Raw genomic sequence first — 15,851 nt, forward strand, 5'->3', positions numbered from 1 at the left:
GCACACAAATAATGGGTACAAGAAAAGAGTTTAAATGATGGCTCAATACACAATCTCCACTATACCATCAGCTTCATGGGTATTGGTCAGTTTGCAGTTTTTATTTGATCATGTGCATAAAATCCTCCAATTTCACTTCTGTTGAATTCAGCAGAAGATGTTTTGACTTCAGTGGGTACTGAATCAAATGCTGTGGAATCGTGTCTGGTTTTACATACTCTCGTTTATATACTCTAGTTTATATACTCTAGTTTTACAGATGTAATTTCCTTGACTCAATTAGGCTACCAGTGATTATGAAGTGCAGTACAAAGTCCTCATGAGATTTCTGCATGGAAGTGAAGGATACTTCTGAATAACAAATTATTTTTAGGATACTTTCCTCCCCTGCACAGACTTCAAGTCCACATTCATTTACACAATAGTAACAGTACTTAACCATCCTCTTTGGAGGACTACCTAACTACAGCCATTTGCAAGGCTTATTAAAGTTAACTTATTCACCCAGCAGAGTTTCTTGGAGATTAATACCAAAGTTGTTTGTGTTCTAGTGCTCAAAAGCAAATATATCAGAAGCAAGATGGTGTCATCCAGATAAAACTTTCCATTAACAACACATTAACCAGTTCTTTCACACTGTACTTGATTCTTATCAAACTTCACTTACAGATAAGTACATCTTATTGATTAACAGCAATCAAAGATAAAGTCATTCCTACTCAAACAACGCCTGAATTGGACACTAATAAGGGACAAACCTTGCTCTTTTCAGCACCATCCTGGAAGGACCAAAAATCTTGCAATCAAAACCCTGTAGTTTTTAGGTGGAAAAATCAAGGCAGACTTTTAGGTGGAAAAGTTACATAGCTTACATAATTTGTTTTAGAACCTGCTTGAAATTCCCACAGGATTTCTATTTGCCTGTTATGTCTTCTGGGAGAACAAATAACCACAGAACTGTAGCCTTCATAACTCCATGGATAGGAAACAGTCAGAAAAGTAGTTGGTATAGAAGAGAAGGAGGACAGGGGAACTGTGAGGAAAGACGTCAAAAGTTCATTTGTTTAAAATCTCTAGCTGGTAAATATGTTCAGTTACTTCTTAGACTTTGAACACAGACAATGTGTTTCTCTGCACATTGTCACCTCTAAAAGAGAATTTCAGAAGTTCTTGGTGGGCAAGGATAGCAGAGCTGTAAAATGAACAATTCCTGACCCTCGGTTCTGGAGGCTGTTTGTTTGCCCAGGAGAGATTTCAGTCCTGTCAATGAGACAGCCAACAGAGGGAGCAGCCTTCTAACAAAGCATGTTGCAGCATTTTAGTTTCCTTTTTTTAGCAACTAACACTCCAAAGGAATATGATTTAATCCTCCACAAATCAAGACAGAAGAACAGAGGTTTTTTAACGCTGCTTATGCCAGGCACAAAAAGCACATACAGAACATCTGCTGCATTTAACTCCTCAAGAGCAGCACTGAATTTGACATACAGGAACACAGTAACTTCTGTTTGACCACATTTACCATCCACAAAAAGCAAAATAAACAAGGAATGTGGTTCTGCAAAGGAGACTGGATAGCACCAAGCTCCTGACACCTGCAAAGCCAGATGAGTGAGTACTAAATCATAGAATCACAGGATACCAGGTTGGAAGGGACCTCAAGGATCAGCTGGTCCAGCCTTACTTGGTAAAAGAATGTAAAGCACAAGATATTTGGTATGAAACCCTCAGTGCTAACTTGGTGTGTTTAGGCCGTTAGAGACACCCAGGCAGAGTGCAGGATCAGAGATATTTGGGATATGCCTACCTACACACACTACCTAATTATATTTACCTAAAGGCACAAGGAATAAAATGGGTATTTAGAATCCTGTCAAGGAAATGAGAAGAGGGACTACAAGCAACCCAAGCTCACCAAACCTTCATAGGAACCTGAAGGACAGCTGGTCCCTTCCTTTGACATACTTGACCCTTTAGGTCTAAAAGCAAAGAAAATATCAGATCAGAGGAAACATTTCAAGATCATTTTGAAAACTTCCATCATGGGATCTTTTACCCCATTAGCAAGGACACACAGAGAGCACCAGAAATAATCTTGCCCCATCAGAAAGTCCTGTGCTCTACTCACAACACACTGTAGCTGGGGCACGCTTTAAGGTTGTGCTTTCAAACAATAGAAATGTGTGTGCTCTTATCAAAAATCTCACTAAAAAGTAAACAATTACTATTGATTCTACTAATACTGCCTGGAATCCAAATAATAGCAGCCACCTAGTTTCTATCCTTTTTGTGTTATTACATTTTCTAACAATAAAATAGTCACTTTCTTACACTTCAAGCCTGCACTTCAATAAAAATTTAAAAAGCACTGTAGAAAGCTAGAGAAAGAGGATTAGCACAGTAACTTTGATTTTCCTTCTCAGTGCCAGTTAAAATCTACAGACATTTGTATTCTGTCTTTTTAGCCTCCATGAACAGTGCTGAACATGTCTATAATTCAGCACACGAATATCATGAATAATATACCTCTAGTCTCAGGTGTGCAGTAAAACCCAGTGTTACAGGAAGTGCATTCAGTCAGTTAACCATTATGAGCATTTTTAATTATCTTTAAATCAACAATTATTCCTAAAAGATCCTCCAAACAATTTTTAATACAAAACTAATTTACTACACACAAATTAATTAGTTTGAGATAAAATTAGTGGCATCTTTTTAAATGAGATTTTGCAACCAAGGTCAAGGGCAGTAAACATCTACTTCAGGTTCTAAAAGACAGCTTTTGGACTATGAAGTATTCTCAAATTTTGTTTTGCCTCAAGGAAATGAAGAATTGGTTCCATTGTGATGGAAGAAAAGCTTTAAGGGAAACAGGGCACTTCAGACTTCACTGGATAATCAAGTGAAAACCACTCAGATGAGGTTTTGATCAGGAATTTGTTCAATTAAAAAAGAACGAGTTTTGACACAAACCTAATCATGGCAATAAATTTTCAGAACCTGTAGTGCTGTTCGGAGATACATGTGCCAGTGTTAGAGAATGGCTTGGCTGCTTATACTCCTCAGCAACCTAGAGCAACCCAAATGGGGATCTCTCAGGTGTCAGTCTCAGGCAAACACAGCCATGCCACTCCAATAGTGCCACCTGCTGCATACTGGAAAAGTCTACAGGGCTCTGGAGCTCCAGGTAACTCGATTTTAAGATTGATTGACTGATTTTAAAAGAAATCACATGGTATGCATGCATGACAATAGGAATTTATTTTTATTTATTATTAATACCTAAAAAGAAGTTGTTCCACTATGCTGTAAGAAAAGAACCTGTGGGAAATCTGTTTTCAAGTTTATCCCAGTGGCATAACAAGGATTAGCTACATCAGCTCACTACACATCAAAGCCACAATTAACCTCATGTATTTTCTGATGTCATGGAGATTAGAGCTGCAATTTCTTTTATTAATCATATCCTGGTTGCAAATTATTCACAAAAACCACACACATGTATGTATATATACAGATATGTGTATGTGCATATATACACAGACACAGAGACATGCCTTAATGGCAAAGTGTATCTGCACAAACACACATACACACAAACCCATACTCACCTCCAGAGTCTGATTCAATCACATCTCAAATCCTGTGTATAGTTTTGGGCCTGTCACAACAAGAAAGACATTGCTGGAGTGTGTCCAGAGAAGAACAACTGTGCTGGGAATGGGCCTGAAGCACAAGTCTGATGAGGAGCAGCTGATGGAGCTGTGGGGGCTCAATCTGGAGAAAAAGAAGCTCAGGGGGGACCTTCTCACTCTCTACAGCTCCTGTCAGGAGGTCAGAGTGAAGTGTGGGTCAGTCTCTTCTCCTGGGTAACAAGTGGCAGGATGAGAGGAAATGGCCCCACATTGCATCAGGAGAGGTTCAGACTGGATTTTAGGAAATTTTTTTATAGAAAGGGTTATAAAGCACTTGGGGAATGGCACCTGAGAACATGGTTTAATGGTGAACATGGTGGTGCTGGGTTGACTTGCTGATCTTAAAGGTTTCTTCCAGCCTTAACAATTCTATGCAGACTCCGCTCACAAGTTTTCCCTGAGAAGCAAACAAACTGCAATGTATATAGGACTGGCTGAGCTAATCCTGTTTGCAGTTCCTCCTCTCTGCTGTACCACCTGGGCCCATTCCTTTTGTCTCACTGGCCATCTGGCTCCTTTACCTGCTTTGTGGTTCTGTTGCTTACCCATGGAGCTGCTTGGGAGGGGACTGACTTGTATAAACCACTCATGTGACTACATGTGATGATTTTTCTGTGATCCTGAGGGAATGGCACAGCACAAATAATTTATAATATTTTCTGATCAGATACAAACTCATTACATGTTAAATGTTCTTCTAATGAGAAGTGAAGCTCACATCTCTGAAGACAGAGCCTGTGTTTCAGGTTTAAGGATGCTATCACAGTAATTCCTCCTGCCACACACAGGCAGTCTGCACAAGTCACTTTCACAGGAGGTCAGAGAGTCAAACAGCATGACTGGAATTTTAAAAAGGTTGGGTAACTTTTATGACCATTAATAATGTTTGTATTGAATGCCAGCTCAAACTGAAATGAGATTAATTAAATCTCCTGTCCCAATGTATAAGCCAACTGCCTGAAGGTCCAGAGGCAGACTCCATGTGACAACAACTCAGAACACTGGACAAACAAGGCAAGGGAGGCACTGCTTGCTAGAGAGCACCAGGTGTTTGTCACTGCTGAAGGCAGAGTATCAAAGTAGATCTAACAAAGCCATGATACATCAGAACAATTCTAACTTTACATGTGCTTTTCTGAGGTAGAGAAAAGCCAACTTCAAGAGTACCCAGAGTGTCTGACAGAGTATTGTCCTCTCCCTGGTTAAGGCAGGAAAGGACTGCAGCTGAGGTAGGTAACCCAGGTGTAAGACACAAGCCTATTGGGAAGGCAGGAGTAATTATTAACAAGTCAGCTACAGCAGATTTACACGTGAGCCTGCTGAGCCTTCCCAGAACTCTGTACTGCATATCTAGAGTCGTGCCACCTGCAGGCACAGAACCTCCAAGGGGATTCCCAAGATCTGCAGGATTTCAGCCTGATTCAGTCAATCATTTATGGGCAACCCAAGGAACATGAAGGAACAAGTGAACTGGCTGAGCTCAGGCAGCTGGGAAGTTTAAGCATGTTGAACAGTCTCAGCAAAGAGAACGGCTATGACATTTCAAGCTCCTGCCAAAAGCCTCCTCTGGAATCAGCCACTGCAGCACTTTGGGCACATCAGCAGATTTCTGTTTCAAAAGGCATGCCAGCCTGCAACAAACTGAACTTTTACCCTTTCCCAAATAGGAAAAGGCCCAAAATTTCTGAAGCTGCAAGGAGGCTTGGGTTTTATGTCTTAAGATATTCAGTCATACCTAAAACTAAGTCAAAAATATGTCTACTTTGAAATAGCATGTAAGTGGGATGTCTGCTTTTGAAATAGCAAAGGAGACATCCTACTTACATGGGTCAACCTGCTGAGGGTTTACTTCTTTTGCTAGCTACAGAAGATTGTGACTACATAATCTTTAATAGCTTTATAACTTTTAAAACCAATGAAAACAACCTCTGCTTATTTCTCTTGTTGTTTAATGGGTCTTAGTAAATTGCATCTTTTTTTTATATATAAATTTTATAATAGCAAATTGTTGCTTCCCAACCAGCCCCAGTATTTTGTTAGGATACAAAACTTGGAATGTATTATCAGTTCCCTGATACCATGTAACAACACATCTTCCTGTTCTTCCCAGGTGTGCACAAAGGGAATGTAACCATTTCAACGACACAGATGTAACTGCTGTAGCACAACTGACTTTCATAGAGAGGATTTAACATCCTGCCTGGTGAAGACAAGGTTGTGTGGAGACCTCATTGCAACCTTCCAGTATCTGAAGAAAGCCTACAGGGAAGCTGGAGAGGGGCCCTTCATCAGGATTTGTAGCGACAGGCCAACGAGTAATGGGTACAGGTTGACAGAGGGAAAGTTTAGGCTGGATATTAAGAAGAAATTCTTTACTGTGAGGGTGGTGAGATATTGGAACAGGTTGCCCAGGGAGGCTGTGGATTCCCCAAGCCTGGCAGCGTTAAAGGTCACATTGGACAGATCCTTGAGCAACCTGATCTAGTGGGAAACGTCCCAGCCCACGGCACGGGGAGTTGGGACAAGATGGTCCTCAAGGTCCCTTTCAACCCTCAACATTCCATGACTCTATAAAATTCTCTTGTGCCACAATAGCACCACAAACCTGTGCAAGTTTTCATAAGTGAGTGGTTATTACCAGTCTAACAGCTGTGGCTTATGTCCTTCTAGACACAAACTCTTCTCAGCCAGAAAAATACAATATCCCCTCACAAGGTATCTTGAACAGAGACCAATGGATAAATAAAAGCCTGTTGTCAAAGTGACAGGAGTGTTATCCATTTCTAAGAGAAACTACCATTTTCTTTCACTCAAGGCAACTTCAAACCATTAATCTTCCCTACAATTCCACAGACTTTAACTCAGTGGGTTAGAGCATGGTGCTAATAACACCAAGGTTGTGTGCTTGATCCCCATATGGACCATTCACTTCAGACTTGTTGATCCCTGTGGGTCCCTCACAACTCAGGATACTCTGTGATTCTGCAACTTCTGTTGTGCTTTATCGTATGCAGGGCAACCCCAACATCTGGGAATGATTGGCATCTGATTCCATTGATTCAGAAGGCTGAACAATTGCTTTATTAAAACTATACTATATTACATTAATACTATATTATAATTATACTAAAGAGACACTAAAGATTACTAAAAAGATGATAAAGAAAAACCTGTGACTGTCTCCAGACAGTCAGGACACAACCTGGACAGAACAGGCCAATTAATAGAAACAACCATCACCAGAATCCAATTAAGAACTCTCTCTCAGTAAACAATCTCCATAACACATTCCACATGTGTGAAAACAACAGGAGCAGAGACTAGAGATAAGAATTGTTTTCTCTTCTTCTCTCTCTGCTTCTTCAAGAAAAATCCTGGGAGAGAGAATTATGTCTCTCTCTGTTCAGAGAAGGGGAATGCCACAGTGCTTGATGGAAGATACCACATCTGGAGACGTCTGCACAGACCCACCTGAGCCTACACTTCCAGAGGAGAGCCATAGTTCTAAGTGTATTGCAGGACTTGAAGCCCACAAAACTGGAAAAACCCACTGCTGTTTCCTCCAGCCACACATCACATTGTCCATTGTGACAAGGGCCCACCTGGCTCCCGTGTCCCCATGGCTCAGGTTCCATGGGAACCTCCTGCTGCTGCTGCTGTGCCCACAGCCCACCGTGGCCACTCTGGAGCCTTGGCCTCAAGGCCAGCAGCTCTCACCTTGCTCCTGGGAAGGAGCTTGGGGAGCAGCCAGCTGGGTCCCCCAGCACCTCCCAGAGGCTGTGCTGATCCCATGGGGGGCAGGTGGGTGCCCAGGGCTGCTGCAGGGTGATCCCAGCTCAGGGGAATGCACAGAATGCTGCTCTGGAGCCTCCACTCCCCCAGCCATGAGGGATGTGTCAGAGCTGTGCCCAGTGCCTTTCCTCCTTGTCTTTATTATTAGCCTGCATTTCTCAGCCAACCATTCTGACAATTCTCTGCCCCTTCCATAGAGAGTTTGGCTTTCAAGCCTTATTTTTCTACTTGGTTTATGTCACACAAAAGGTAAATTGTCAGTAGAGGATAACATTTTGGTTACAAAACTACAGTCTTGCATTCAAAGTGGCTCTTAGGAAATACCCAACTGTTTACTCAAATTAGTTTTTAGACAGTCCTTTTAAACTCTTACCAAAAATGTGTCACTGCATGAGAATGAACAGATGCACAATTGTATTGAAACTACAGTTTAACTGCATAATTTTTTCACACACTACTGTCTTGGGCCCTTGATGGACCTATTACAGGGAAGAAAGCTTGCAGTACACAGCCCAGGCAAAGTGTTATACTCTACCTGATATGATTAAAAGCCACACGTTTTTCAAATTTTTGCCTCATTGTGAGATAATAATGTTAACACTAAGTTTTAAAATTTAGCTTACCATGCATTTTAAAAGTTTGCTCAGCTCTCGTTAACAAAATTATTATTTCTGTAGTTTATTTCATTTTAAAGAACAGCAGAAGTCCTGAATGAGTCAGGATAAGGCGTTCCTGTCTCCAGCCTCCCAATTCCAAGTGCTGTTGGCCCATATTTTTCTGACTCTGCACCCAGGCCTGAATACTTTTAACATATTATTTGAAAGGCAACAATAAGCACAAAAGTATGAAAGCTTGATAAATCCTCCCCTCCCACCCCACTGCCCCAAGAAGCGTCAGCAAGAATGTAACTGAAAGTTAAGGAAGGGAGAGTGGGGAGGAAAGACACAAAATACACAGGAAAAAACAAAAATATTTCCCAGGTGAAATTCCCGGCCTGGGGATGCCTCCACAACAGCATGCATTTAAGAATTAGCTTTGCTACATAAACCATTATTACCCAGCCTTTTCTGTGTTTGGCTGTGTTCAATGAGGGTTTGTACTTCACTGTTTTTTTTGGCAAAGGTTCATATGCTCACAACCTTAAGTAAACATTGAATCCAGCTATGCAGTCCTGATCCTGAACTCTTGTCTGCAGGAGCTCCAGGCACTCGGCATGAAAGGAACCTGAGTGACATCCACAGCTCCAGTGCAGACCTGACAGGCAGCTCCTGACATAAGGCACCGTGCTTGGAAGAAAGTCACTCCTTCATTTAGGAAGATTTCAGATGCTTCACACTTGATTTGCTTTTTATTGCCAGCACAATGAAGGAAATGTCCTGCTTCTGCTTGGCTTTTTCTTCCTTGTTGGAACAGATGGTGAAGGCTTACAAATACGTGACTGGTATTTTTTCAGTGACTCATAACTCAGAGCCACAGGTTTCAGATGGTGATAAGAAGCTCACCAGGATGGATGTAAGCATACTTGAGGAGCAGTATGACCATATAAAACAGAAGCAAAAACTGCAACCACACATTATTGTATATAAAACAGGTACGCTTCTACTTGTAGAAAAAATAATGAATATGTAATGTAAAGATTATTTCTTGAAATCTTTAATAACAGCTAGTTTGGTCTTTTTGTGTTCATCTTCAAGAGATGTAGAAGTAAATTCCTTTTCTGTCATTTTGGGGTTTTATTTGTTTTTCTGAAAGGTGGTTTTATATTTATATCAAGAGGCTTTATATCAGTGAAATATTATTATGTTTTTAAAACAGATGAACACATTTGAGGTAAGGTTTTACAGGTTATATATCAGTAAAAGAAAGTTCTAAACATAAATAGTAACCCTTACAGTAACCATGTTCTTCATGTCTATGATAAGTGTATTTGTGCAATGTATTCTGTAATATTTCTGCTCTCTTGAAAACTTCCATCAGAACCAGCAATTCTGGGTCATCTTTCTCTTTTTCTCTTCTCTATCTGTGTAAAGAAAGACTACAGGAAGCAAGTAACAAGCACAAGTTGGGGTTTTGTTAAAATATAACTTTAATCAAAAGTCATAGTGGGTAACTAAGATACAAGCTTTGAACAAAAGGTCCTGTTTTGAAAGTATTTTCAGTGCATATTGCTTGGAAGGTGCATAAACAGAAAAACAAGTAAGAATATGTACCACTCATCTACCTGCCATGTCAAACAGATTTTATATAAGAAACTTGCAATAATTTTAAAGTTTTTAGTTAGACTACTGTTGACAATACTACACTGATACATTAACTTTCCAAATTAAAGTGATATTGAGAATACTAAGACAACTAATGAAGTTGTCTTCTGAATTTAATTTTAATATAACCCCATGCTTCATTCACCTCTCATACTAGTATTTAGCTCAACAAGTGTAGGACTTAGGTTTTTCATTCTTTACATTTTCCTCTACATTTTTTAGCAGTTCTAGCATTTGGCTGTGTAAGGCTTCATGATCAAAACAATCAGAAAAAAAACATGTAATTATGAACTATATAACAGATTTGCTTCTTCAATATCCAAATTTGCTTCTTCTTCCATCCAAATGTTTTGAAATTCTCATGTTAAAAGAATAAAAATTGCTGTGAGGAAGAAAAAATATATATACAAGCTTATTTTACCAGGCATCACAAAGCAGCTAACTTGAAGACAAAACATCCCATCTAATCAGTTATAGCAAAAATATGTTAGTTAAAGAAAGGGAACAGAAGTCTTTATTCAGATTAATTCAAATGAAGTTTCAGGTATAATGAATATAATTAGAGCAGATTTTTTTGCAAGGCCATTTGATTATTAAAATATGGAAGAAAGCAGAACTGCACAGTTTCTGGGGAGTTTAAAATGCAGTAGGGCTAAAAACCCCCATACAAATATTGTCATATATATGCACATTTTCCTAAACATTCACAAAACCACATAGCCTGCTGCACTTAACTTCTACAAGCAACCTGTATGGAAAGAATTCATGTCACTGTTAGAAGCAGTCAGAATTTGGGCATTTTTTGTTATACTGAGTTCTCAAGGTCCTAAAAGTTTCTTACACATTCCTGTGGAATTTGGGAAAACCTATTACATGGCTCAGCACTTTGCACCTGTTACATGCATCTGTTTTCAGGGAAATGTGGAGCAGAAATGAACATTGCCATATCAGGACTGCCCTACACCATCCTGAAATTCCAGGTAGTTCCAAAAGGCAGTCCATGGATGGATCAGTGATTTGTACTGATAGGAAATTGTCTCCCTACCTAGAGGGTAAAATTATGGCTGTGCTGGGAAAGGGGGGGACAACAACAGCACCACTACAAACCCCACACATACACACAAACCTCAAAGGCCAGACACACAAACCCTCATGGAAGAAGATCACCTTCAGTCCCTTGTGGTCTTAAAAGTCCCTGCCAAAGGTCTTTGTTCTTACCAGTAAAACCCTGCTTTGCTCCTGCCTGGCAGAGCTGCTGTCCTTCCATGGAACCACAGGGATTTTGAGCACTGTAGGTTTGTTGCACCACAGTTGGAATGGTAATTCTAAGTTTTCTGGAGGACTTTTAGCTTTGTATGTCACTTCCTGTCTGCAGAATTCATGAAATCATGGACCTTTAAACAGCACTTAAGACCCTCTAACTTCTCTATTTTTTTGGACAGAGGGGTTAGTAACCAAAAAGTCACCTGAAAACAACTTTGTTCAGTTTCTTCCCCAATATACACAGCCACATTCATGCTTCTGCCCACTCCTGATTATTTGAGAACAAAGACCATGAAAAGATTTGAAAGGCACCAGTTAGGGGATAATAAAGCAGTGCATTCATTATTTATTGGCTAAGAAGCTGAAAAACAGTATTTACTTTAGGAATTAAGTGGGAGTATTCAGCACATGCAGTCACAACAGAACAAATACTGGGGCTCTGACTGCAGAAACCTCTTCCAAGTATTTCCCAAGTTAACTTGAGATAAGATTAACTTTTGCTACTCCGGAACCTTAAAAGAATCTGTTAATGATGACAGCATATGGCCAGATGGTAAATAACTGTGCAACAAAGCTATAATATACAATTTACATGGGGGAAAAAAAGACAGAAAAACAGAAAGATCTGTATAATTGCAGCTTTCTTGGGAAGTTTGGACAGTGCTGGAGGTGTGTTAATTCAACACCCAGTGGTTCAGGACTATCGCATTTCTATCCAAGGTCATTGCTCAATTTTGTGTGCTGCACCTGTAGCCAAGCAAGGAATTAAATCAACCTTGAACTCAACACCAGTGCACACTATTAAAATTGAACTAGATTTGTCACTCTGAACTTTCTGATCAGTTCAAGACAGATCATAATTATTCTGATGACCAGTTCATAAAGTTCTAGATGTTCTGATGTTGCTTATCAATGTCAGTCCAGCCAAGAGCACAGTTAACACCACAAAAACATGCAAAGGTGCTCCACTTCAGTCTCTCAGTTCCACTCTCTCTTGGTTTGTCTCTCACATACAGAGAGCAAGCCCTGGTTTTCACAGCTTGGTGCTACACTGTGCTGTTCTGCAGAACACACAGGGCTCTGATTTGCACGAGGACCTTTTTTTAGCCAGCCAAGGTCAGCTTTATTTCTTGGATAAAAAACAGGCATTCAGCTTTATTTCTGGGATGAGGTCCAGCCAAGACTTCGATTGTCACTGTTGCATGGTAGAGATCTGTGTATTATGTCTCTGAGTGGTGTCACCTTAGGAAATTCTGTTAACACACCTCACTGTACAGAAGGATGCACAAACACACCTGTATCTCAAAGTTCTGCATGTGCCTCAGTCTCCTTTCTCCCTGTAACGTGGCATGAGAGTCAGTGTGGTCTGACACAGTTCTCCCTCCCAGCCATGCTGCAAAACAGCTCTTATCAGATCAACCCTTCATGGCCAAGGAGCAGAAAAAGTTCTGTGATATTATGGGGGGGTTGTTGTTTTGGCAGTGAGAGAGAAAGGCAGCAGTGAAAGCCCTTGCTTAGCAAAATCCCTGTTGTACGGGTTCTTTTACTGCCAGTAAATCAGCTGGGTCTGACATCTCCTAATATTTATTCGTAAAGATGACACAAAAGACAGCTGTAAAGCAGAGGTTGTGCTGTTGGGTCTTTATGAAGGCAGTATCCTACTCAAATAAGCTTAATTTCAAATCCAGGGTTACAATCCTTTTAAAACAGTTGTTCAGTGACCCTCAAAATATAATCAGCACTCTTCTATGTCTGCTTTTCTCCCTTTAAGGTGTTTCAGAATTTATACTGCAACAGACACAGTCACTATAAGTCAACCCTGTAAATAAGGGCAGCATTCTCTACGACCCCTACTTTGAACTATATTTATACCAACTGAAGTATATTTAAGTAGTGTCAGTGAATTATCTTTAGTGTAATAGATCAGTTTCTGTTCATTTTTAAGACACAGAAAACCAGTCATGTCCAGCAATTTGATGACTACTACATGTAATTAAAGTAGCATTGTCATTTCTGTCCCTAATATCTTAAATATTTTTAACACTAACTTTCATAGTGCTTTAGAAATTAAGCTATAGGGGTAGAAGAATAAAAAAAGAGACCAGAATCTCTCCAGCTGTTACAGCTACTCTATACCATTCACAGAGGAAGCAGATTCCTCTAAGTTATCACTCAGGCAACTCTAGTGTGATAAGCTATTTACACAATTTATACCAACTGGAATAGTAAAATTGCAGTAAAATATTAAAATACAAGCCTATAATGTTAATGGTCCCTCATTAAGAAAAAGAAGACATTCACAACTTGTTTCATCTGGAAATAGTCACAATATTATTAAGCTGTGAATACAAACTTCAAACAGTATCAAGCAATACATTTTTGTCTTTCAAATTACAGCACTTGCCAACACACAGAGCAAGTCCCTACTCACCTTAAGAAGTTTTGCTTACAGACAATTAATTACTGAAAGTCAATTCTCAATCTGTGCTGCTAATGAGTCTTAGAATATCAGTTAGATCAATATTGTCTTGATAAATTTCCATTTTCATATGACTAAAACTAGGATACCATTTATGCCCTCAGAACTGCAAAAGCAAGCATGAAGCAGTTCTACTCCTTAACCTGGCATCAAAAGAACTTGCACTGCTCTCAGCCACTGAAAGAAAGAGCACAGTTTAAACTCATGTTAAAGCTTTTCAGATGAGTTAATGCTGCTGAAATCATACCCTTGATTTTTTGCCACCATAGTAACGTGCACAAATGCATTTCTCCTGCAGGTGGACATGAATCTGTTCTGCCAGAATCAATGATCAACCCTGTTCTAATTAATAAGAAAGTTAAAAGATCAAAGTCATGTAGAGGAGACGTTCCTGCCCGAAAGGTCCCACTGGAGACAACCAACGGTGGCGACTCAGAAGAGGATTTGCTATGGCACGTCCACCTGGGAAGGCACCGCCTGGGGCAGGCCCTGGGACAAGGACATTCCTGGGATCTCTCCCACTACAACAGCACACCATGGAATTTTGACAACCAGAGACTGATTTCAAAGGGAAATGGCACACTGCAGACCAAGGAACACGAAGGAACAAGTGAACTGGCTGAGCTCAGGCAGCTGGGAAGCTCAAGCATGTTGAACAGTCTCAGCAAAGAGAACGGCTGCGACATTTCAAGCTCCTGCCAAAAGCCTCCTCTGGAATCAGCCACTGCAGCACTTTGGGCACATCAGCAGATTTCTGCTACAAAAGGCATGCCAGCCTGCAACAAACTGAACTTTTACCCTTTCCCAAATAGGAAAGGGCCCAGAATTTCTGAAGCTGCAAGGAGGCTTGGGTTGTACGTCTCACAATGAAGACATTCAGTAATACCTAAAACTTAGTCAAAAACTTGACTAAAGCTTAAAATAGCAAAGTAGTTACACAGATCAGCCTGCTGAGGGTTTACTACTACTACTAGCCATGGAAGATTCTGACTATATAATCTTTAATACCTTTATAATTTTTAACATATGATTTCATCATTCACTTTCAAGATACTCAAGATAATTTCTGATGTATTTTTAAAATCAATTAATAAAACCTCTGCTCATTTCTATTGTTGTAATGAGACTTAGTAAATATAATTCCTCTCTGATGCATAAATTTTACCATAATATATTTTTGGTTCCCATCTATCCCCAGTGTTTCATTAGAAAACTAATGAGGTCTCCCCTTCTTCAAGATCTTTAGAGGGAGGAAACTCTTTCTTGCAGGTGCTTTTCAATGACACAAACAGGATCTTTGCATCATCCAGTTCTGGCTGCAAGTGTTCAGACACGCCTCTTTTTCAAATGTAGTCTTCACAAAAACTGGAGATGGGAAATGTCTCCCTATTTCATAATGGGCAGCCATGGGACCTCACAGTAAATGGGGTTTTTTTGTTCACAGTAGTTAAAGTATTTAAAGAAGGATTAGGAAGGGGAAAAATAAGATAAAGCATAGATATACGTAATAGATATAACAGGGAAAAATACTAGATAACAATTAGTCCACATGAAACAAGAAATTACCTGGAAGGAAATACTTCAAAAACATCATTGTCCTTTGAATGATTTAGTTATCTTAATTAAACATGGACCTTGAAAACCTTGGTTTTAAAGTCAGTGCAGGTTTATGCATGAACTAAGTAACTAACTCCTTTGTAAACTCTTTCATACAAACACTTTGTCCTTTCCTCAGGCTTCTCTAGGATATTACTGTGCTTTGTACTACCTGGAACTAATTTAGAAAAGGCATTTTGCCTTTAGAGAATCTTTCAATTTAATTTCCAAGGGCATTATGAAAGAGCATTTTCAGTAAGTTTTCACTTGTTAGTGGGGTAGTTTCAGTTATGAGAAAAGTTGCTACACTAACATTTCAAGAGACTGGAATATTACACACACACAATTGTCTAATGAGAAAATTACATGTTTTTCCTAAAACAGCTGAAGTGAAAATGAAACAGAAAAATAAGAAAAGAGCCTAAAACTTCAAATACTAAAAGTCCTACTTCTGAAGGGCACCTGATCTGCAAATCCTTTCCTGTTAACTTCATGTTTGGTCATCATGGGCAGGAGCTTTTATCACTGTTACCACAGATGTAGTCAAGTTTCAAGCACTGAACTTAAGACTATCATAAAGCAAATTTTCTCTGAGTTTATCAGTAAGCCAGCCTGACTGATTTATGCACATGGGGGAACATGGAATCCTGAAATTCTAGTTCACTGTCTTGTTCACAGGCCCATGATCCCTCTGAAGTTCCCATTTCCAAAGCTGGAAACAGGACCCTCATGGTAGTTTGCCTGACTTCCTAAGAAAAATATTAG

At 39.8% G+C, this 15,851-nt stretch overlaps 1 protein-coding gene across 1 annotated transcript; it reads left to right on the forward strand.

Annotated features, from left to right (window-relative positions):
• Window positions 1-8,674: 8,674 nt before the first annotated feature.
• C1H9orf152 (chromosome 1 C9orf152 homolog) lies at window positions 8,675-14,600 on the forward strand. The gene is made up of 2 exons (XM_059839143.1): window positions 8,675-9,078; window positions 13,789-14,600. Exons 1-2 carry the CDS (start codon window positions 8,850-8,852, stop codon window positions 14,358-14,360), a joined length of 801 nt encoding a protein of 266 aa, XP_059695126.1. The 5' UTR covers window positions 8,675-8,849; the 3' UTR covers window positions 14,361-14,600.
• Window positions 14,601-15,851: the final 1,251 nt, after the last annotated feature.

The sequence above is a fragment of the Haemorhous mexicanus genome, chromosome 1 (assembly GCF_027477595.1).
Source record: "Haemorhous mexicanus isolate bHaeMex1 chromosome 1, bHaeMex1.pri, whole genome shotgun sequence".
Lineage (NCBI taxonomy): Eukaryota > Metazoa > Chordata > Aves > Passeriformes > Fringillidae > Haemorhous > Haemorhous mexicanus.

What these genes read in the sequence shown, in the direction of transcription:
- C1H9orf152 (XM_059839143.1), top strand. Translation starts at nt 8,850, where the DNA reads ATGAAGGAAATGTCCTGCTTCTGCTTGGCTTTTTCTTCCTTGTTGGAA. An exon ending in CATTATTGTATATAAAACAG is followed by an intron (nt 9,079 to 13,788) that starts GTACGCTTCTAC and finishes TTTCTCCTGCAG; the next exon opens with GTGGACATGAATCTGTTCTG.